The sequence below is a fragment of the Loxodonta africana genome, chromosome 25 (assembly GCF_030014295.1).
Source record: "Loxodonta africana isolate mLoxAfr1 chromosome 25, mLoxAfr1.hap2, whole genome shotgun sequence".
NCBI classification, from domain to species: Eukaryota; Metazoa; Chordata; class Mammalia; order Proboscidea; family Elephantidae; genus Loxodonta; species Loxodonta africana.
The window spans coordinates 26,741,565-26,766,968 of NC_087366.1; the positions used below are offsets into that span (position 1 = coordinate 26,741,565).

At 42.2% G+C, this 25,404-nt stretch overlaps 1 protein-coding gene across 1 annotated transcript in view; it reads right to left on the reverse strand.

Moving 5' to 3' along the window:
• PAPPA2 (pappalysin 2) overlaps positions 1-25,404 on the reverse strand; it is a 341,782-nt gene that overhangs the window by 304,924 nt on the left and 11,454 nt on the right. The window contains exon 2 of the mRNA XM_003410880.4: positions 1,888-2,959. Coding sequence (XP_003410928.2) covers positions 1,888-2,959 — 1,072 coding nt within the window. The remainder of the gene's footprint in view (positions 1-1,887; positions 2,960-25,404) is intronic.

Genomic DNA, 25,404 nt, shown 5'->3' on the forward strand with positions numbered 1-25,404 from the left:
CAACCTATTAGTGTTAACTGACACGAAGAGAACTTCCCCCACACAAGGATGCCATAATTTACTATACAAATTGTGGCCAGTACAAAAGCAGCCATCCATTTACTGGGCAGGAGCTGAGATCCAGTCCTCCTGCCTCTCACCACCCCTACACTCTAACTCAGGTGAGCCTATTTATAATTTGCACAAAAGTTGGAGAAGCCTTGTCCCCTTAACACAAATTAACATGTTTACCAACCACCTCTATTCTTTCCTCCCTCCCTCTCCTCTTACCTTCCTCTTCTACCCCCAACCCCTGCCAAATCAAAAAAAAAAAAAAAACTCATTGCTGTCGAGCTGATTCCAACTCATCGCAACCCTATAGGACAGAGTAGAACTGCCCCACATGATTTCCAAACCTATAAATCTTTACCAAAGTGGACTGCCACATCGTTCTCCCACAGAGCAGCTAGTAGGTTCGAACCACCAATCTTGCAGTTAGCAGCTGAGTGCTTAACCACTGTGTCACCAGGGCTCTTATCCAACCCCTGCATTAGCCATCAAATGAGAATCCTCTTACTGGCTTTTGTCTTAGAACAAAAAACACAGGAAATCCATTTTTTTAAAAAAAGTTGCCATCAAGTTGATCCCAACTCAAGGTAACCCCATAAGCGTCAGAGTAAAACTGTGCTCCACAGGGTTTTCAATGGCTAATTTTTCAGAAGTAGATTGGCAGGCTTTTCTTCTGAGGCACCTCGGGGTGGACTCCAACTGCCAATCTTTCAGTTAGCAGCTGAGCATATTAATCTTTTTCACCACCCAGGGACTCAGACGAGGCCACTGATCTCATGGAGCTAATATTCTAAAGATAGGGGAAAGACAGACAAATGAATACATAAGAAAAACATCAGAAGTGATAATGGTAGCTGATTAAAATCAGGTGGTGTAATAGTGATGGAGTAACTAATTTGGGTGATCAGGAAAGACCTTCCCAAGGGGTGATAGTTAAACATATTTGAATGACAAAAGAAAACCCACCAGGGAAAAATCAAGGACAATCAAAGTCTGAGAAGATAGAACAGCTAATGTAAAGTCCAAGAAAGAGCTTGATCCATTCAAAGAAACCAGAATGAAGTTGGCGAGGCTGTGATTGTGGGTGGGGTGGGATGATGCTGGAGAGTCGGCAAGGGCCAGAGTGCAGCACACTTCTGTAAGCCAAGTAAGGAGTTTTGATTTATTCTTAGCTTAAAAATAATAATAAAATTTAAAAAGCAGAGTGACAGGATCTGATTTACCTTTTTCAAAAGGTCTTTCTGTCTGTTGAGTGCAGAACGGAATTTAAGGAGGCCAAGAGTGGAAGACCCCCATTGCCTAAAGGAGGTGTGTCTCAGATTTGGAGATGTAGAATGTCTTGTGTCTGTGAAACTGCTGAAAACGCACCAGACTCAGATATGCAAACTCTTCATGGATTTGTACCACTTTGCTGAGAACCTAAGACTACAGGAAGAGGGAGCATGTGTAATTGGTGTTGATTGGTTACTCTCGGTGTATACTTTGTTATCTGTAAAGATTCCCCGACTTCTGGTAAATTAAGCCGTTCAGCTTTCCTGTGTTCCACATACCTGATGCATAGCTCTCCAGGTGCACTTCACACTTGGTAGCGTCACAAACTTGCTTACATAATTGTCTGCTCCATAGATGGCGAGTTGCATGAAGGTCAGTGTGTTTTAGTAATCCCGGTATCCCTAAGTACAACACCTAATACTCAGGGAAGTCCAATATTGTCTGATGGGAGAAGGAATGTTTTATTTGGGGTCTGTGTGAACCCTCTTTTGTCTCCAGAAGCCAAAAGAATAAACAATGTTAGAAATGTACCCTCCAAGTAAGACACCCCCAAGCCAGGTCCCTTACCTCTTGGGCGAGTCAGGGTCAAAGCAGGTCTTGCGCACGTTGGCCACCTCCGGGTCACAGCAGTCACCGTCGTCAAAGTCATTCAGCATGTTGTTGCACTCCACGTGGCACAGCCCGTCCCTGCGGTTCCACGAGTAGCAGCGGCCCTGCAGACGGCAGTCTCCCCCATCGTAGCCGGTGAGTGGGTGCTCACACTCAGGGTCGCAATGGTCATTGCCGATTTTGCTGGGCTCACAGTTCACAAGCACAACCCGGTGGCGCAGAGTGGAGTTGTGGACCTGGCGAATGCTCAGCTGCCAGCTGATGTTGTAGCGACTGAAGGCCTGGTCCAATGCCTCATGCTGCCGATTGATCTGCTCCTCGCTCACAGTGGGGTTCAGGCCCTCATCATCACAAATGTTCACCACCTGGTAGCGCATCACCTTCTCTCCCCGAAGGGGCCAGTGCCCATTGTACTGGGTGATCAGTTCCACATTATCACAAGCTGTTTGCCCACAGAGTGGGGGCTGCAGAGGTGACAGAATCTCAGGCGCCATCTCAAAGCCCTGGAGAATTTCAAGACGTGGGAACTTCTCATCTCTAAAGGGGACCCACTGTTCTTCCAGGGGCTCAAAACTGGCTGTCAGAATCAGGGTGGTTAACTCCTCCGCCTCACTGGAATGCTTTAGGCTGTGCTGGAGGTGGCTTTGTGGGAGAGCCATTGACCAGAAGGCCAGCGTGCCCAGGTGCCCACGGAAATAGTGCCCATGGTCAGAGTTATCACCCCCCAGGAGCAAAGAGCGGCAGGACACCATGAAGGGGCTGTTCAGCGGCCCAGACTGGTCTGAGCTACTGGCCACCTGAGTTCCATCCACATACAGGGCCATTCGCCGTCCATTGTAAGTGGCTGCCACATGTGTCCACATGCCTGGTTGGTAGCGACTGCGGCCAGTCACAACAGTGGCTTTCTTCACGTGGTCGGTGCGGAGGGAGAAGAAGAAGCGAGCATCTCGCCTTCCCTTGTCCTTCCCTGAGCGGATCCCCAGGGCCCAGCCCTTGTCACTGGCAGTGTGGGAGCAGTTATCAAACACACCTGGGAAAGAGGGACGAATCGAGGGAAGAAATACCAGACACAAAGGTGGGTGGAGACAGGGAAGAGAAAAGGCATGTAAATAAATAAGAATGCAGGTTTTTAATGGGGGAAAAAAATAACTGATTAGATTTCCCACCTGGGATGTCCATCCAGTAGCCCATATTGGGCTGTTTCTGGCAGCATCTATCCCCAAAAGGAATCTGCTTTGAGAGTCTACCCATTTGAAACTCATTCCGGCATTTTTAAATCACCAAAATGGCGGCTAGAGGGGGCTGTCCAATGTAAACCATCCTTTTCATTCTTCACAAATATTCCTTATGCTAACTGACTTGGAGTCCATGCCTTTTCCTCACTGACCCTGGCGGCTTTCAATTCCTCAGATGTCCCGAGGGCAGGCATAGCTTTTAGGAAAGCCAGTAGGTAATCTGCTACCCTCCCCCTCAAAAGGGCATTTTTCTCCATTGAATATTAAAATGGTTATTTGCATGGGGAAAGCGAGGAGTTGGTGAGTCAGGGAGTCCCTTGGAGAAGACAATTACATGCCAGACTTCACTCTTAGCCTGCTAGTCCCTCTGTTGCCTCTCCACGGCCAGAGGCACCCACCCACAGAAAACAGTTACCCCTCAAAGCCAGCAAAACGGCATTGCCCCGTGGACCTCACCTGAAAAACTAGTCGAGTCAGTTGATAAGAAAGATTCCTCTAGTAACAATGGTGCCTCCCACAGTACCGAAGCAAAACTTTCGCATGTAAATGAGGACCCCAGCGATGCATTACCTTACCACCTTGCCCATAGCAGGCACAAGACTAGTACATCAAATTAAATAAACCAAGGCAGGAACATCTGTAGATAACTATACCACTAATAAGCAGGGAGGAGTGGGAGAGTCAAATGTGGCCTGACCACAGGTGAAAGAGGACCCAGAAGGCAATTTGGAGGCCTTGGATGCTCCCCGCAGCCCATCTTGGGTTATGGACCCACCATCTCCTCCTGTGCACCTCTGCTAGCATATAGCTAGAGAAAGTCTTGGGAGCGGATTATACTTGTAAATTACTGGAAGACAGTGCCGTCACATTGGAAGTGCTTAATAATTGCTGCTTGAACTGATGAATGAAGGATGGAAAAAACACTAGGCTTTGATCAGATACCTGAGGTTATTAACATCAATATTCCTTTTCCCCAAGCCTATGAAAACCTCCATCCAAACCTACTGCCCCGGAGCTGATTCCGACTCACAGCGACGCTATAGGACAGGAACTGCCCCATAGGTTTCCAAGGCTATAAATGTTTGCAGAAGCAGACTGCCACATCTTTCTCCCTCTGAGTGAATGGTGGGTTAGAACCGACGACCTTTTGGTAGCAGCTGAGCACTTTTGAGCACTTTAACCACTGTGCCATCAGGGCACCTTCTATAAAACCAAGAATCTTATTTATTCCCCTGAGTTCCTGCTTGTACAGTGGTTAAGTGCCAGGCTGCTAACTGAAACATCTGTGGTTCGAACCCACCAGCCACTCAGCAGGAGAAAGATGCGGCAGTCTGCTTCTGTAAAGATTAAAAAAAAAACTGTGGGGCAGTCCTACTCTGTCCTATAGGGTTGCTATGACTTGGAATCAACTCGACAGCAACAGGCTTTGGGTATTTTCTGTTTGTTGCATACACAAGTATGTGTCTGAGTTGGGGTACAACTTTTTAGGCTTGACATATAAATTACCAGATAATTAACATGATTACCTGACAGTCATCAAGTTGCAATTGTGAACACTTTGATTTACTGTCTTTAGCACCTCTCTTCTATTATCAATGAAACAATTCATTCTGCTTATTTGACTCAGAGGAAGCTATGAAATTATTGATGGTTTGTCTAAAATAGTATTTCGAACTTCTGGAGGACATTACATAGCATATGGAATTTTCATATACTAGTGTACACAACCACCCAGTGCCATCGAGTCAATTAGTGTAGTTCTGGTTAATTATAGTGTAGTTATGGTAATTACATCAGAAAGCATTTATTAACTTGTTGTTGTGTTGTTAGGTGCTGTTGAGTCAGTTCTGACTCATAGTGACCCTATGCACAACAGAATGAAACATTTGCCAGTCCTGTGCCTTAACATAGTCAATAAAGCACAGGTAAACATCTTTCTGGTATTCTCTGCTTTCAGCCAGGATCCATCTGACATCAGCAGTGATATGCCTGGTTTCACATCCTTTTCTAAATCTGACTTGAATTTCTGGCAGTTCCCTGTTGATATACTGCCACAGCCACTTTTGAATGATCTTCAGCAAAATTTTGCTTGCATGTGATGTTAATGATATTGTTCAATAACTTCCGCATTTCGTTGGAACCCCTTTCTTGGTAATAGACATAAATATGGATCACTTCCAGTCAGTTGACCAGGTAGCTGTCTTCCAAATTTCTTGGCAGAGACAAATGAGCATTTCCAGCATTGCATCTGTTTTTTTGAAACATCTCAATTGGTACTCGGTCAATTCCCGGAGCCTTGTTTTTCGCCAATGGCTTCAATGCAGCTTGAACGTCTTCCTTCAGTACCATCGGTTCCTAATCATATGGTTACCTCCTGAAATGGCTGAATGTAGACAAATTCTTTTTGATATAGTGACTCTGTATATTCCCTTCATCTTCTTTTGATGCTTCCCCGTAGAATCCTTCAGTATTGCAACTCAAAGCTTGAATTTATTCTTTGTTTTTTTCAGCTTGAGAAATGTTGAGCGCATTCTTCCCTTTTGGTTTTCTATCTCCAGGCCTTTGCACATGTCATCGTAATACTTTACCTTGTCTTCTCAAGCCACCCTTTGAAATCTTCTGTCCAGGTCTTTTACTTTCATCATTTTTTCCTTTTGCTTTAGGTACCTGACATTCAAGAGCAAGTTTCAGAGTCTTTTCTGACATCCATTTAGGTCTTTTCTCTCTCTCCTGTCTTTTTAATGACCTCTTCCTTTCTTCATCTGTGATGTCCTTGATGTCATTTCAAACTTGTCTGTTCTTTGGTCATTAGTGTTCAATGCGTCAAATCTATTCTTGAGATGGTCTCTAAATTCAGGTGGGGTGTACTCAGGTTGTACTTTGGCTCTCATTGATTTGTTCTAATTTTCTTCAGTTTCAAATTGAACTTGCATATGAGTAATTGATGGTCTGATCCGCAGTGGGCCCCTGGCCTTGTTATGACTGATGATACTGAGCTTTTTCATCGTCTCTTCCCACAGATATAGTCAATTTGATTCCTGTGTATTTCATCTGGCGAGGTCCATGTGTGTATTTGCCGTTTATGTTGGTGAAAAAAGGTATTTGCAATAAGAAGTCATTGGTCTTGCACAATTCAATCATGTGATCTCTGGCATCATTTCTATCACCAAGACCATATTTTCCAACTACCGATCATTCTTTGTCTCCAACTTTCGCATTCCAATCACTAGAAATTATCAGTGCATCCTGATTGTATGTTTGGTCATTTTCAGACTGCAGAAGTTGGTAAAAATCTTCAATTTCTTCGTCTTTGGCCTCAGTGGTTGTTGCATAAATTTGAATAGAAGTATTAACTTGTCTTCCTTGTAGGTGTATGGATATTATCCTATCCCTGACATTCCTCTTCAAGTTGTCATTCCCGGCATGGTAAACCGTATGATTGTCCAATTCAAAATGACCAATACCAGTCCATTTCATCTCACTAATGCCTAGGATATCGATCTTTATGTGTTCCACCTCATTTCTGATGATTTCTAATTTTCCTAGACTCATACCTCATCTATTCCAGGTTCTGATTATTAATGGATGCTTCTAGCTGTTCCTTCTCATTTTAAGTGATGTCACATCAGCAAATGAAGGTCCTGAAAGCTTGACTCCATCCATATCATTAAGGTCAACTCTAAGGAGGCAGCTCTTCCCCGGTCATATTTTGAGTACCTTCCAACTTGAGGGTCTCATCTTCTGGCACTATATCAAACAAAGTTCTGCTGCTATTTTTAAGATTTTCACTGGCTAACTCTTTTCAGAAGTAGACCGCTGGGTCCTTCTTTCTAGTATGTCTTAGTCTAGAAGCTCAGCTGAAACCTGTCTGCCATGGGTGACCCTGCTGGTATCCGAATACCAGTGGCATAGCTTCCCGCATCCCAGCAATACACAAGCCCTCACAGGACAACAAACTGACAGACACATGGGGAATTTATTAATTGTCATAGCAGATATGTAGAACTATTACTTTCTGAATGGTTACCAAAGTAATAATTCCTTGTTTTCTAGTTTATTAAGATGTCTAAGCAGCTTATGGGAAACCTTACTAGGTACTTAGATTTAAAAAAAAAAAAAGAAAAATTGTTGTAGAGTCCACTCCAATTCATGGTGACCCATGTGTGTCACAGCAAAACTGCTCCATAGGATTTTCAATGGCTACGATCTTTCTAAAGAAGATCACCAGGCCTTTCTTCTGAGGCACCTCAGGATGGGTTTGAACCAGGGCTTCAAATCGGTTCATTCCAGGGGTAGAACTTTGCATTTCCACTCTCAGATACACCGAACCAGAATCTACAGTTTAACAAGATCCCCAGGTGATTCTTATGTACAATAAAATTAGAGAACCACTGTTCTACTAGTGGTTCTCAGAATTGGTCCCCAGCCAGCAGTATTAGCATTGCCTGGAAACTTGTTATAAATACAAATTCTCGGCAGGGCTTTGAACCAAAATGAACTAGTTTGAAGCCCTGATTATTCGAACCACCAACTCTTCAGTTAGCAGCCAAGCACGTAACTGTTTCCACTACCACGGTGCTTAGATAACTGCACTTCATTTGCTGTATTTTTATTGCAGGCCTTATCTACAGGAAGTGAATAAATAGTTGTTGAAGCACTGCCTTGCACTCTTTCCAGCAAAAAAAAAAAAAAAAAAAAAGCATATTTAGTAACTCAAATTCCCTAACTCAATGTCATCTACCCTTGCTGCAGATCAAAATCATCTGCGTACTTTCACAACTACAGATTCTTAGGGAACCATGTTGATGGCTGCTGATACCCCATATTTACAAAAGAAACTGAATTCTCATTGCTGCTCAGTGGATGGAAATGCAGAGGACAGAAGTTGGAAGTTGGAACCCTAGGTATTTTTCAACCAGACTAGGAAAGTTTGGAAGATTTTTATCAATGATAAGTTAAATCAGACATAAAAGTGGAAAGCTTCTCTGAAATTCTTTTAAACCATTTAAAAAGCACATCTGATTGAGCATGTTAAGTTTGCCTGAGGTATCTATGCAAGAGTAGTACGTACTGGTTTGGTAACTCAGCGCACTAATGGAATGAGAGGTAAATAAAAGAAAAGGGCCCGGTATAAGTAATTGCACAGATAGAATGCTGTTAGGGAATATAGCTAAATGATTGTCTAAGACTGATTATTAATTTTTTTTAATCATTTTCAATAAAAACTTGGGCTTAAGATTACTGGCAAAGAAATAAACACCCTTTGCTCCAACTGAAAAAAATCTATCATTCCAAGGGAGAACGCTGTGGCGCTGAAACATGGTATCACTTACATCTCCCTAAGAATCACTGGGATCAGGTTCAACCTCTTTCATGAGAGCAAGTAAGAGTTTTCAGAATTTTGCGGACCAAGTAACTACATCTTTCTGCCCTCCTTGTATCTTCTTGGTCTGTACTGGTAATAACCTATCCCCCCAATGTGAAGAATGATCTGATCCTTTTCTCCCTCAGGAGTGAATACGTCAGTCCACAGTTAGGTTGGAATTGGAGCCTGTGTTCAGGCAACCACTGATTGGCCCCAACTTTGAACCTCTCATCTGGAAGCTCCAACCTCCACCCCTAGCTGGTGGGAACAGGATTGTGTTTAGTGACTTAAGGGGCTGTCACCCTACTAAACCAAAAGGGTTTTACATTTCATCTCACCATCTTTTCCCCTGGAAAAAGGAATTCCATTTGAAATCCATCTGTTTAGTTTACCAAAATTTTTTGAACACCCCATTCATGCCATACCGGACATTGTTCTCAGCTTTGGAAGAAAAGGATGGCCTGCATATTTAAGGAGTTACAGTCTAATGGGGGAGAAGAAACACAGGAGATATTTCAGTATATCAGAACTAAAATCAGGAATGCATAGGTGAATAAAATCACAAAGCAGGGGCCCTAATATCAACGCAAGGGTTCAGAAGGGGATTTCCTGAGGAGATGAGGCCTGAATCAAACCTTGAAGAGTATGTAAGAGTTGGCCAGACAGAAGGATTATAGAAGATCATTCCACGCAGTGGGGACAGCAGGAACAAAGGCACTGGAGGTGAGGATTTTAATACATAGGAGCAATGATAAGCAGTTTGGTATTAACGGCGGCGGGGGGGAGGCGGGGATTAAACTTTATGTGCCAGGTCGAGGTAGCCCTTGCATGACACATTAAGGGTCTTGGACTATACTCTGTAAGTTGGGAAACACCTGGAGGTCTTCCTACTGCTGACAAATACCTCTGATATCCTGAGAGCACACAGTAATTATAGCATGAAACATCCTGTGGTTGACCCTTACTCTGTCAAACTAGGTTCAACTGCAATTAAAACATAGTAAAAACAAACAAAACTCTTTAAACTTTTAGATGGACAACTGTGGCACAAGAGGTATATGATTACCACAAGGGTTCCAGGTAGTCAGTTCACCCATGTAGTTGTTCAGTAGGTATCTATGAAGCAATACTAGCTGCCAATCTGAGCTGCTGCTGAGGATTCTATAGTGATCAGATGATTGACGCCAACGAAGAGTTCAGCATAGTGCAAAAGATAAACCTTAAGTAAAAAACTACAATGAAATATGTACATTGTAGTAAAAACTACACTGAAGTATAAACAGAAATGTATAATAAAAGAATATCTTTATTAAAACATGGACATAATATTGCAGACATTCTCCCTAATGTCATTAGTGGTCAACATTCTAGAGCTGACCTGTCATGTTAATTTGGTTCCATGAAGGTATCCGCTCTCCAAATCTTCCCCATGAAACCAGGGCAACCCTAGTTACTAGTCAGACTGTCTATGAAGGCTGTTGTTGTTGTGGGCTGTCAGGTCAACTCTAACTCATAGCCACCCTATAAGACAGAGTAGAACTGCCCAATAGGGTTTCCTATGCTGTGATCTTTACGAGAGCAGATTGCCAGTTCTTTTCTACCGTGAAATGGCTGGTGGGTTCGAATCACTGATCTTTTGGTTAGCAGCTGAGTGCTTTAAACATTGTGCCACAGGGATCTTCTGGAAGGCTAAGTGAACCCAAAGCCAAAGAGACAAGTTCAGACATTTGCCAGATCAGAGGTTCTGGCAGTTCATCTAGAAGTATTTACAGGTGTTTCCAGAGGTCCTTTTGACTGTATTTACATAAAATACCCACTTAAGCTGAATCTTCTAAACTGGGAGGTGGTGTCATTTTTGTGAATATCTTTTCCTTCACTTTGTGAGCATATAGTGATATCTACCATTTGTATAGCGGTTGAACTTTTCAACGCAATCTCATCTTAAGCTATAAAACTATCCTGTGAGCTGGGCAGGGTAATTACCAATAGCCTCGTTTCACAGATGAAGACACTGAGGCTCAAAGAGGTCAGGTGTCAGGATGGGTACAAAGAGTGTACTAGAACGAAGGTGTCATGATTGTGAGCCAGGACAGTTTTCTACCACACCAATGCTGGGGCAGAGATTACAAACCTGAGTCAGCCAAAGTTTCACTTCTCACTCCACCACTCACAGGCTATGTGACCTCAGAAAAGTTGCATCACCTTACTGAGCCTCAGTTTCCTCATTTGCAAACTTACTTGTAAAATAAAATTTGTCCATCCCAGGAGTACTCTTCAGCACCCGTCTACCATAAGCTGAGATCACAGCCTACCTCATCAGGTTGTTGTGAAAATTAAATAAAAGAACATATGTAAGAAGATCTTAGTACACAGCCTAACGTATAAAGTGACCAATAAGTATGAACTATGATGATGGACTCACTGGATGTTGCAAATAGTTAACACTCTTAGATGCTAACCAAAAGGTTGGAGATTTGAGTTCACCCAGAGGTGCCTTAGAAGAGCGTCCTGGTGATCTACTTCTGAAAAATCAGCCACTGAAAATCCTATGGAGCACAGCTGTGCTCTGACACACATGGGATTGCTGTGAGTTGAAGTCAGCTTGACAGCAACGAGTCTTTTAAGTGTTATGATAATAAGCAGTTTAATGACAGGTATAAAAGAGAAGAGCAAATTAGACTAAAAACCAGTGGTATCCTGGTCAATATCACAGTTCAGTTTGGTATTGAGTGATTTCATTTATCATATTCATGATCTGGCCCTCTGTTCCTCCCAAGAATGTGGCTCTGATGAGTAAACAACAGCTAAAACATGTTTGCATTTATCACATGTACATTCAAAATTATAGAATCTCAATATTGCACAAGCTCAGAGTTTCTCCATGTATATTATGTTGGCTCAGATGGCATTGGTTTTTGTCAGCCTTTGCTCTGCTAGTCTAAGGAAGAAAAATCTCCTAGATGTGGAAAGTCCATCATTTTTAACAATCAGCACCCTGAAAGAGACTTGTAGCATTTGCCAATTTCTGTGGCGGACATACTTCCACAATGGTCAATTTCAAGTTACCAATATGACGTTACTGAACATGGAATTGGGAAGAAATGTGTGCAATCAGCTTCATGAGCCAGTGTAAGCAAGCTCCAGCCCTGTAACGACTAAAAAGGGAAAGCAGATGCAAGCTGCCAAGTGTCTCCTTCTCCTTCTGACTACTAGAGTAGATGTGGCTGCTTTGCTGGTGGCCTGATTATTTTATAATTTGAAAGGGGTAAATGTTGCCCCCTCACTGGGCTTTAAGCCTTAAGATGTCCACCTGAGCACCAGGCAACCAACTGTACCTGTGAAATAGAACCTGTCCATCCCAGGTCTCTGCTTCGGCACCCTTCAACTGCAAACCGAGATCACAGAGCAGCCTGCACAGCTAACCCACATGCTCTCAACAGGGCCCCCCAGTCTTGCATCCTTGATTCCAATAAGCAAGAGCTGGAGGGACTCTGTTTCAAAAGAAAAATAATGCAATTTCCACATCTAGGAGACTACTCTTCTCAGTCTAACAGAACAAAGGCTGACAAAAACCAATGCCATCTAAGCCAACACAATGTATGTGGAGAAACTCTGAGCTTGTGCAACATTGAGATTTTATAACTTTGGATGTACATGTGACAGAAGCAAACACATTCTATTGTTTACTCATCAAAGCCACATTCTTGGGAAGGTCAGAGGGACCAGATTATGAATATGATTTATGAAATCACTCAACACCAAACTGAACTATGATAGCCCCTGGGTTAGAAAAATCAGATCAAATGATGTAACTCAAAAGATTGGGATGTTGCTGAAGCCAAACATTTGGACAGTATTGTCTGAAAACTTTAAGAACCATTCTTTCATCTCTTGCTTGCAACTGGCTTCCATTATATGTCAATGTTTATAAAATTTAAAATTGTGCAGATACTTTGCCTTGTATTTAATCTAAGTTTCGTGAGAAAAGAAGTTAAATTGAGAGAGTATACCTTCTTCAATAAATTTACACTCTTAACTACAAAACTTGTATTTAGAGACCATGGCTATCTTTTGTTTTTTAATTGTGTTTTAAGTGAAAGTTTACAATTCAAGTCAGTTTCTCGTACATAATAATCTTGTACACACATTGTTATGTGACCCTAGTTGCTGTCCCTACAATGAGACAGCTCACTCCTCCTCTCCACCCTGTATTTCCCGTTCCCATTCAGCTAGCTCCTATCCCCCTCTGCCTTATCTCACCTTAAGACAGGAGCTGCCCACATAGTCTCATGTGTCTACTTGAGCTAAGAAGCACACTCCTTACCAGTATCATTTTATGGCTTATAGTCCAGTCAAATCTTTGTCTGGAGAGTTGACTTCAGGAATGATTTTAGTTTTGGGTTAACAGAGTCAGGGGACTATGACCTCTGGGGTTCCTCCAGTCTCAGTCAGACCATTAAGTCTGATCTTTTTACTACAATTTGAGGTCTGCATCCCACTTTTCTCCAGCTCTATCAGGGATTCTATTTTGTGTTCCCTCTCAGGGCAGTCATTGGTGGTAGCCAGTTACCACCTAATCCTTCCCGTCTCAGGCTGATGGAGTCTCTGGCTTATGTGGCCCTTTCTGCTTCTTGGGCTCAGATTTTCCATGTGTCCTTGGTGTTCTTCATTCTGCTTTGCTCCAGGTGGGTTGAGACCAATTGATGCATCTTAGATGGCCACTTGCTAGCTTTTAAGACCCCAGATGCCACTCACCAAAGTGGGATGCAGAACGTCTTATTAATACACTTTGTTATGCCAATTGACCTAGATGTCCCCTGAAACCAAGACCATGGATATCTTAATAGAGCAATATACTCATATGAGTCTTCAGTAAAAATAATTTGCATTCAGTTCTCTATTATTAATTGTCAGTATTTAGAATTAATAGAGTCAAGTACCCTCAAGGAGAAAGGTCTTCTCTCAAACTAGGGATATAGGCTCCCTGGGTGATTATGAAAAATTCTAATACAGCAGCAAATATCACATCTACAAAGTTATAAACAACTGTTTAATGGAGAAATTTAAAAATATGGCCCCTGTAGAGGGGTATTCCTGCTTCTTTCAATTTCTTGGATTATTTCTCTGCACTCAGGAGACCTGCTGCTTATGCCAAGGAGAAGGAAAGACTTGAACTACCTTTTATTAAATGTCCACTATATTCCAGGCACTGAACATATGGCACCCTTAGGAGCCCTGGTGGCACAGTGGTTAAGAGCTATGATGAGCTATGGTTGCTAACCAAAAGGCCAGCAATTAGAATCTACCTGCCACTCTTCTCTGTCCTATAGGATCGCTATAAGTTGGAATTGACTTGATGGTGACGGGTTTGGGTTTTTTTTTTTTTTTTTTTTTTTTAAACCTTACCACAAATGTATGAGCAGGTGCCAGAGACAGGGATTAAAACCAGATCTATTCAACTGAAAAGCCCATGTTGTTTCCACTACACTAAAATATTTCAAATACTAAAAACAAATAAATTGCTACTTTGTTGTTTTGGGGCAAACAGAAAAATATAAGCTGGGGAGTGTGGTGGTGTTATCAATACATTCACAGACCACTACTTGAGGGCAACTGGGATCTGACTCTCAAAAAAAAAAAGTACAGATGAACACCCACACCTGGAAATAGTTTGGAAAAGGCAAAGACTAGCTAACACATGTATTAATATCTCTTTTGTGGCCAGTCCTTAAATTGACAGGTTGGCTTGCTGAACATTAGGTAAAATGTCTGGGTGGCCTCACAGGATTTCCTGTGACACATACACTCATCATCAAGTGTAGGGGACTCTGAGGTTAAGGAGGATTTGTTATTAGAAAGCCAGGAGTGTAACTGAAGGTTGGAAAAGGTAGGAGAGAAGCTAATGTGAAGAGCGTGCAACTGACAACTTGCTTCCAAGCCAGCAGCATCCATCTTTCTCTTGGTTTCCCCACTAGGTATTTAACTGGCAGAGTAGAAATCTGTGTCTGAAGAGAATATAACCCAAATGGAACCAGATAGGAGCTGCCCACACCTCTCAACAGTTCCAGTCATACTGCTCTGATCTCTTACCTCCCTCTCCAGCAAAAATCCCCCCTCTCCCCTACTGAAATCTTCTGTCAGTTGGTTTTGATGGAACGGAGTCCCCTGACCACAAACCAGACACAGAGAGTTATGCTTCAACACTGCTCCTGGCATCATTATGCCAGCATACTTGCAACCAGCATTTTCCTTGCAACTATAGGTGCATAATGAGGGCTAAAGCACCACCCTACACTAGGAGTTTTAAAGGTCAATAAAAAGTGGAAAAAAAAAAATGAATCTCCTGAAAGCTCTCAGGTCAGGAATCCAACTCTCCTTGGCATTCTTATTTTACAGTAATGACAAAAGGAAAAAAGTCGACTCTTATACCCTCTTCTTCCACAAAGTGAAGGAGTATATGTGTTCCAGGAACAGTATGCAGACTTATTTCAGAGTGTTCAAATAAATGGAAAAGCCAAAAATACCCCTGTTGGAGCATTTATGTGGACTCAAGGCTGAGAAAGATGCACTGAGTCCCTATTTCCTTATACTTCCCCAAACAAAATCTTCCTCTCTAGTCAACATATCATTTTTCTAACACCAACATTCCCAGTACATTCCCAACCACACAAATTATATCATATTGCTCTATAGGTATGCCCTTTGAAAATCAGCTTAAGTTTTGCCTTGTCCATGAAGTCTTCTTTGGCCACCCTACTCAAAGTCATCTCCCTTTTCTGTGGCAAATTGCTGAGACTTGTTGTATTGCTGTTATATTAGCAGTAGTAGTAACCCAAACAACTTGAAAGCTTCTTAGTGACAGGCGCATGTCTTTGACATCTGTGAGTTTGCCACAGAGCCAAGGAAGAAAAGATTGTTCTTAGTTCCTGCATTGCACCCACTGTACTCTGGATGTCAGACTGAGTCATGAGAGTCTTGGCCCAGAGAAGGAGCATTTCCTACCAGTCTCAGGGGCCCCCAATAATCCTGCAATTACATCTGACTTAAAGGTATGATCCAAGAGAGACCAGCAGCTCCTTGCAACTACAGGTGCTTTGACTTTCCTTTGATGTTAGATGTGCTTTTCACCAGTCATCAAATACTAAGCTGTTTCCTTCTGGATCCTACACTGTTGCATTGCCGCACAGATGGTAAGACTTATTGAGAGCTTTTCGTGGGCAAATCCCCACCCTCAAGGAAACATCTATCTATGGCAGAATCTCGAAGAGAAGATCATTTAAGCACAGGCCGAGGTGGCAGAAGATGAGGGTGAGTTCCAAGCACAAATGCTGCTCTTGGCTCAGACATGACCATGGAAATTTGCTTCCAGGAAACCCCCAAGGCAGAGTTCTTCTCAGCACTCCTGGGGAGATTAAGGTCAGGAGTGAGAGTCCTGCTTCTCCAAGAAGCCCCATCAGCTTCCAGGAAGGTGAGGTTGTATTCAACAAAACAGAGGAGTCACACACAGTGTCATCAGCTGTGTTAACTAAAAAAACATGCTATGTGGTATCAGGATGTTTTTATGAGGAAAATGAGTGGAAAGCAGGACAAGGTTAGGTCATTGCCATAAATCAACCTGATACAAGGCAAGCTCCTTTCTCAGGATGTTATTATGCCCATGGCTCCCCATACATGTATCTGCTGCCTTCTGCAGAACTACTTACCCAATGCCCTGACCTCCCAGTGAGAGCACAGGGGAACACACAAAGGACCAAAAAGATGAAGGCGAGAGGCCATCCATCAAAGGCCATGCAAACCTGGCAACAAGCAGGCACATGTCAGCGGGAAGAGTGGGAAAGACTGAAAAAAGCAGCCCAGGGAGGGGTGTTTCAGCTGTCTAGATAGCTTTCCTGCAAGACAGGATTAGAGTCAACTTTTATCTATGAGTCAAAATTTTAGGAATTACAGCACAGAGTGAGAAAACTTCCTGGAAACCGTTTCACTAGCATCTTTTTGACAAATTTTTCAATCTCTCCTTACAGTCCACTTTTCATTTTAGTCATGCTCCCTTCATGAACAAAGATGACAGAAAGCAGGATGGCGGTGTCTCTAGCTTCCCATAGGCCACCCATGCTTAGGTTGAGAGTCAATGAGGCAGATTTACAGGGAGAGAAGAGGATTTGCTTTGTGATTGCCTGAGAGGGCAGCGTGCCATGGAATGGTGACATAGGGGATAAGAATCTAAAGGGGTCTACAGCCTCAGAAGAGGTGGACCACATATGGCATCCAGAGAAAGTTAGCACAGTTCCTGGCACAAAGTGTCAATAAATGTTGGCTACTCTTTGCTTTTTTTTTTTTTTTTTTTTACTCTTAGAATGATTATTATTACTTTTTGTTGGAGAGAGGGTCAGCAGAAGGGGTTTTAAATCAAAAGCATCACCACCTGCTGTACTCCTCTGTAACCGGTAGTGCCTGCCTGGAGGTCAGGATGAAAGTACACACAAACCTTCCAAAAGACCAACTTTGGATGAGATCTTCTCACATTTTACCATGCATATAAACAACCCAGGGATCTGAACAGCTGCAGATTCTGATTCAGTAAGTCCTCACTGTTGCCCTAAATCCTGAGTGTCTAAGAAGCTTCCAAGTGATATCAATGCTGCAGGTCCTCAGACCACACTCTGAGTAGCAAGAATCTGAATCAGAGCAGAACAAAATCTGTGTCTGTGAGGACAGGCCTTTGCTGGCAGTGAGTAAGGGACAGAGACTCATCTGGTGGCTTAAATAAAACTAATAGCAGCAGGCAAGTCTCCTCCACTCCCATCTTCACCTCACTTACTACAGACAGACAGACACGAACACCCACACACATACAGACGCAAGCATACACATATAGCATAGACACGTTTAGCTAGTGACCACGTTTGTGACTTTCTCTGCTCACTTATCACCCATGCAATAATGTAGTTGTTGTTGTTAGGGGCTATTGAGTTGATTTTGACCCATAGCGACTCCGTGTATCCGAGCAGAACTGCCACCGTAGGATTTCCTAGGTAATCTTTATGGGAGTAGATTACCAGGTCTTCCTCTAATGGAGTTTCTGGGTAGGTTTGAACCTCAGTCAAGCACTTAGCCATTGAGACCAGCAGGACTCCTACAATAATACTAGACAGCAGCTATAGAAAAAAGAGGCATAGGAGGTATAAAGATATGAATGAAGAAAGTCAAAAAAGAAGAAATAAAAATTTTACATGTCCAGCCTCAAAGAAATGCAAATTCATACAAGATGAAAAGTTTTGTCTATCAGCCTGGCAAAGATGAAGCTGTTCCAGACATGGTGACATTGTGGAGAAATAGGCGCACTCATGCACTGTTGAAAGACTAAAAATTGGTAAACCATTCTGTAGAACAATTTGGCAATGATTTCCCAACAACGTTCACATTTTCTAACCCTATAATTTCACTTCTAGGAATCATTGTAGGAAAACAGTCTAAGAAGTATGTTCACAAGGATGAATAAGGATGTTCACAACAGCATTTATAACAGCAGAACATTAGAGGAAACCTAAACATCCAACAGTACAGTCCATCCAAAGAAATACTATCCTGCCATTAAAAAAATCACATTTTTATGAGTAGTGTCTGGGGTCTTAAAAGCTTGTGAGCAACCACCTAAGATGCATCTATTGGTCTCATCCCATCTGGGTCAAAGGTGAATGAAGAAAACCAAAGACACAAAGAAAATATTAGTCCAAAGGACTTAAGGATCACATGAACCACAGCTCCACCATCCTGAGCCCAGAACTAGATGGTGCCCAGCTACCACAATCTCTGACCAGGATCACAACAGAAGGGCCCAGACAGAGAAGGAGAAAAAATGTAGAACAAAATTCAAATTCACAAAAAAAGACCAGACTTGCTGGTCTGCCAGAGGCTGGAAGAACCCCCAAGACTATGGGCCCTAGACTCCCTGCTGACTCAGAACTGAAGCCACTCCCAAAGTCCAACTTTCAGCCAAAGATTAGACTTGCCTATAAAACAATAACGCATGTGAGGAATGGGCTTCTTAGTTCAAACAAGTAAATAAGACCAAATCGGCAACCCCTGCCCAAAAGCGAAGACAAGAAGGCGGGAAGGGACAGGAAAACTAGACAAATGGACATGGGGAACCTGGGTTGTAAAGGGAAAGGGTGAGAGTGCTGACACATTGTGGGAATTGGAACCAATGTCACAAAATAATTGAACTATAAATTTTTTAATGAGAAACTAATTTGGACTGTAAACTTTCACCTAAAGCACAATTAAAAAATATATATCGAGGTTCACAGCAAAAAAAAAAATCACATTTTATAAGAATGTCCAGGGACATAGGAAATGTTCACAGCTTATTTATTAGAAAACAAAGTTCTAAAATAATATATAATACATGGATCAAATTGTATAAAATATTTTTATTTTCATAAGCATAAATTTATAGGAAAAAGTTTTTGTATTTCTGTATTTACCTAATAAACAACCTGTCTGAGTCTCAGCTTCCTTAGCTGTAAAATGGAACTCTTGTTAATATCTACTTTATCGGATTGTTATAAGGATTAAATAAGTTAATATAAGTAAAGCCTGACTATAGTAAACACTCAAATATGTAAGATGTTATTAATTCTGGCTATTTTGTCTTTGTTGTTGTGTCTCTGGTGCCTAGAATAGAGCCTAGCACATATTGTTGTTGTTAGGTGATACCGAATCAGTTCCAACTCATGGTGACCCTATCTATGCACAGAACAAAACACTACCAAGCCCAGCACCATCTTCACAATTATTGCTGTTTGAGCCCATTGTTGCAGCCACTGTGTCAATTCATCTCGTTGAGCATCTTCCTCTTTTTCCTGACCCTCTACCTTACCAAGCATGATGTCCTTCTCCAGGGACTGGTCCCTTCTGATAACATGTCCAAAGTACACAAGATGAAGTCCTGCCACCCCCACTTCCAAGGAGTACTCTAGTTGTACTTCTTCCAGGACAGACTTGTTCATTCTTCTGGCAGTCCATGGTATATTTAATATTCTTTGCTAACGCCATAATTAGCACATATTAGACACTCAATAAGTATTTGTTGAATAAACTAATAATTATATACTGTATGTAGGGTAGCAGAAGAAATGAAACCTGATATATTGACTGAAATCAGTCACAAAGGATGTTGAATATGAGTTAACTAGTCTTGACTTTACACTCTGGATGATAAATCATAAACCACTGAAGGGTGGTAGGTGGAGAAAGGTAAGGCATAGTAGACAGTGACCTGATCAGATTTGTTAGAAAATTCTAATGGTGATGTTAGAATATTGGAACAATAATGATAAGGATGAAAATAACTAAAAGGAGAATAGTAAATTGACCATTTCCATTTCTATATGTCCTTTGTGCCCAGAGATTACTTAAAGAAATTTTGTACTACTTGGAAAATCCTAGAAAGCAAAGGGCTTGGGTCACCATGAAGCATGCTCAGGACCAGGTCCAGTACTGCCACTGACCTGAAATAAACCCCTCCCCTGGGGGGATGAAGCAGCAGGAGCCTCCTTCCTAAGGATTCTCTCCTTGGCCATCCCAGCAAAAACCAAAATGGCTTTCTTCATACCCATAGTCCATACCATTTGTTAAGCACTCATCACCTACTGCTTGGGATGGTTATCTATTTTCTGGCTGAAAAAGGTATTCAGAGACCAGAAAGAGGTACCCCAATGGCAAACCCAGAGTTCTAGTGTGCCTTTCAGAGAGTGGCCAACACCTTCAGGGCCTCCTGCGGATCTCCCAGCAGAACCCTGCCCCATCTTCATGTTCCCCAGACTCTCCAAGGCCTTGATCCAGACCCACAAATGACCAAGGGTAGTCAGACCGGCATTCAACTGAGAACCAAAAAGGTGGTTAATTCTGTTCTCGTTAAAAGAGCCGACTGTGAAGCTAGATTCACTATATCTACCACTTCATAGTTCTACAACCTCGAGCCAAACTGAGCAGTTCTCTGCATCTCGTTTTCCTCCTTCCTAAAATGGAGATGACAATAGTACCTAATTTATAGATTTTGAGGGACGATTAAGTTAACTCATGCATGTAATACCATGAGAACAGTGCTTAGCACATAAGGAACACTCAGTATTATTATTCATTGTACCTCTCATTTCCCAGTGGAGGCTCTCATCTGTCAGTAGAGACTTGCCTGTTGCTATGATGCTGAACATTTTTCAGCAGAGCTTCTGGACTGAGACAGACTGGGAAGAAAGGCCTGGTGATCTCTATTTCCAAAAAATCAGCCAATGAAGACCTTATGGATCACAATGATCCAATTCTGATGTGCATGGAGTTACGTGCACAGCTTGATGGCAGCTAACAACAACATTATCACTATCATTTTGACATATATAGACTTATCTCTTCAACTGTATTATAAGTTCCTTGAGAGCCAGCAATCCTGTCTTATGCTTCTTCACATTCCCGTCTTATGCTTCTCCACATTCCCAATGTATCAAGACCACTTTCTTGCCTAAGGTTGGAACAAATAACTTACTAATGGAGAGAATCCACAAGGGGTAGTTAGCAGCACTCCCAATAGCATCCTCCCAATTGAAACATATCACATGCCACTCTAACAACTTCCTTTTCTCTGACAAAGAAAAATGCTTCATCTAATAAAAAACAAAAGCTCCCAAACCTTCTGCACCATTCACTTCCCCACAGGTGGAGAGAGTTACTAACCGTGATAATTAAGGTTGTGTATCAATTTGGCTGGGCCATGAATCTCAGTGGTTTCAAAGTTATGATATAGTTAGGCAGTTGTATGATGATGTAATCACTTCCGTGATGAGATTTGATTTAATGTGATCACCTCCATGATGGGATCTGCTGTGAGTAGCCAACCAGTTGAAAGGAAGTTTCCTTGGAGGTACAGCCTACATTAAATATAAGTGGACTTACTGGCAAAAAAAAAAAAAAAAACTCAGTATATTTGAGCAACTGTATTTTTTCCCACATAGGGAAATAAATAACAAGAGTTTAATATGTACCGAGAGAACATCAGTGGCTCAGTGGTAGAATTCTCACCTTCCATATGGGAGGCTGGGTTCTGTTCCCAGCCAATGTATATCATACATGGCCACCACCTGTCTGTCAGAGGAAGCTTGCATGTTGCTATGACACTGAACAGGTTTCAGCAGAGCTTCCAGACTAAGATGTAGTAGGAGGAAAGACCTGACAATCCGGTTCTGCAAAGCAGCCAATGAAAACCCTATGAGTCACGACAGTCTGATCTACAACTGGTCATGGCGGTGGTGCTTTCCGTAGTGCATGGAGTCACCAGGAGTTGAGCTGACTCAACAGCAACTAACAGCCATACCTACTGAAATGTTCCTTATGTCTACTTTTGCCCATGCTCCCCACCCCAGAAAACAGCAATCTTCTGGGTTATTTTTTAAATGTCATTTCAAACATTTTTCATAATCTAGGAGAACAAGCAGTATGAAATTTCCTGAGCGTCAATACACTCTGCAGGTCCTGTGACTGTGGAATTAGGTAAACAGCATAACAACGCCCAGTGGCTGAAGGGCTGTGGTTTGCGTGATAAGATAAGCACGATGATTTGAGGAGGTATGGTGGCGTTGGGCTGCTGTTCCTCAGCAGAGGGGGAAAGCTGCCTGCAGGTTTTTCTTTCTATCGATCTGAATCACTTTTCTCCATTCACTTCTGACTCATGATGGGAATTGGGATGTTTTTGTTGCCCTCTGAGTTTTATTTCCTGGATGTTCTCATTTAAAAAAAAATTCAAACAGTGGAATTGTTTTAAGGCAGGTAGTGAGCGTGAGGAGGAAAAGATGGTGTTATTTTTTTTATATAAACTTGGCATCGAGATATGCTTTCTGGAAGATTCTCGGATCCTAGGGTGAATGATGTGAGCAGAAATGGATTTGATGAGCCCCCAGAGCAACCGAATTCCATGGACTTGAGGACAACAGCATGGAATTTATGTACTTGTTTTTGACACAAGGAACTGAAGCTAAGGGATGTTCAGGGTATACAAGCTCTGAATCCAAGTGAAGGTGTTGCCTTCTCTTCTGTTTATTTGGCCTCACCAAGGCATGGCCTACGATAGGAAAGAGAAGGAGCCAAACCTCCTGGCCCACATTCTGAATGAATCAGATGACCAGCCTCAGAGGAAGACTAAAGAAATGCACAAAGGAGGAAGTAGAAGGTGAAGTGTTGCTGGTGACAGGCAGATGGCTGAATTTATTTGGGCTGCCAAAGGTAATCCCTACCTTCCAGCCCTGCCTCTGTCACTCATGAAGGTTTCCAACCTGACACCCTTTGCTTTGTCAAAGAACTATCCACCCCCCACCCCCCGTCACCATCCTGAGGACTGGAGAGAACACACAGTTAACGGAAGATGAAAGCATGAGCAGCTGATGGTGCCACCTGAGTCAAAACCTCACTCCACTGCATTGTTCCTTGAGACTGTGTGTCTTTTATAGTAACTGAAGGTCAAGGAATGAGGAGAGAAAGGGGAATAAAAAATGTCAGGCACTGAATGTCTGACAAGTAGGATGACCACGCGGCCATGCTCAAAGGAAACGCCCTCTGATGCTGCAACCTGGAAGTGATTCTTCTTACCCTACACTCACACCAGACAACCAGGTAACTCCAAAGTGATGTATCTAACCCTTGTGAGTCAGGCACTAGACCCTGAACAGTGTTGGCCACAGAGAGATGGCAACACCATACACAGCTGGGGCGAGACCCAGAGAAATCCAGGAAACCTGGAATCCAGGAGAAAGTTTATGTCATTATAAGAGAGTTACATGGGCTTCCCCCCCCCTTCCCTCTGTTTCTCTCCTTTTCTTTCTGAAGGTGTTGTTACATCAGAATCCAATGCACTGTGACTTCTGAAGGTCTGAGTATTTCTTGAATGCACATCACTTAGGCGTTAACTGAGTGGAAAGTAGTGCAGCTCAGGCCAAAAGTGCATTCAAGCAGGATACCCTTGAGAAGATATTGGAGGAGCTTGGTGAGAGCAACCATCACTACCAGGAAGAACATCAACATCAGAGGCCCAGGTATCTCTTCTGATTGTGCAAGACAATGGCACCGTTCTCTAAGAAGATCACAGAGATTCTATCAGATGTAAGCAGTGGCAAATCCTGCTTATCAGGAGCCCATTTAATTTTAGGGGGCCAGAAATATAAAACCGAACCTCACATGTTGCTGGAGTTTGTAAAATGGTGCAGCCACTTTGGAAACAGTTTGGAAGTTCCTCAAAATGTTAAACATAGCAGTACCATATGGCCGAGCAATTCCATTTGTATGTATCTACCCAAGAGAAGTGAAAACATATGCCATCCACGTAAAAACCTGTGCACAAATACTCATAGTAGAATTATTCGTAAGAGACAAAAAAGTGGAAACAACCCAAATGTCCATAAACTCATGAATGGATAAGTAAAATGTGGTATATTCACAGAATATTATTTGGCAATAAAAAGGAACGGAGTGTTGATACATGCTACAACACAGATGATCCTCAAGTGAAAGAAGCAAAACACAAAACGCCACATATTCTATGATCCTACTTACATGAAATGTCCAGAATAGGTAAATCTATAGATAGGAAGGAAATTAATGTTTTCTTAAGATTGTGGTGGGTGGATGAAAAAGAGGGAGAAATGGGAAGTGACTGATAATGGTTATGAGATTTCTTTTGAGAATGATGAAAATGTTTTAAAATTAGATGGTTCCACAACTCTGTAAATACAGCAAAAATGATTAGTTATGGTTTTTAAACAGGTGAACTTTATGGTTTTAAATTATATCTCAATAAAGCTATTTTTTGAAAAGCAAAGAGATAAATATAAACCACCTGAAATACTCATACTAAGAAGTTAGCATGATTTGTTTCCTGTAGGAAATCTCTGCTAAGTTTTGTTTTAACTTGAACAACTTCACACGTTTTTAGGGACCAGTCTCTTTTATTGGGACTATTATGAATAGTGCAGAACTGGGAAGCAAAGTAAAAGAGGGCTGTCAAAAAACCGTGGCATGCAGGAAGAACCCTCTATTCCAGGGCTCAGAAAACTATGGTCCGTGAGCCAAATCTGGCCCACAACTTGTTTTTGTATATAAAGTTTTATTGGGACACAACTTGTCAATTTGTTTACATATTGTCTATGGTTGTTTTCACGCTATAACAACGGAATTGAATGATAGCAACAGAGATTTTATGGCCTATAAAGCCTAAACTATTTACTATTTGTTTCCTTACAGAAAAAGTTTGAGGACCCCTGCTCTAGACTTATGAGTCTAGAGCCTTACTGCTCAAATCATAGTCCACATACTAAAAACATCAGTATCACCCAGGAGCCTATTTAAAAAAAAAAAAAAAAATTGCCGTTGAGCTGACTCAGACTCTTGGAGACACCAGGTGTTTCAACTGTGTGCTATGTAGGGTTTTCAATGGCTGATTTTTTAAATGTAGATCATCAGGCCTTTCTTCTGATTTGCCTCTGGGTAGACTCAAACATCCACCCTTTCACTTAGCAGCTCAGGGCACTAACCACTTGTACCACCCAGGGTCTCCAGGAGCCTGTTAGAAATGCAGACTCTCAGGCTGTTCCAGACCTACAGGACCAGAATCTGCATTTACGTCAGTCTGGTCCTCCAAAATGCAGAAGCCAAGATAGGATTATATGTACAAAGACTTTATCAGGGGAGACACCTGTGAGAGAAAATAAGGAGCCTGAAAAGGCAGGGACAGCAATCAGACCATAATGCAAATCTGACATTGAGGGAAGGAGAGAAGGAAAAAAGATAGAGTGAAAACATCCTAGACTGCTGTGCAGTCCAAAGAACGTTGTGCGA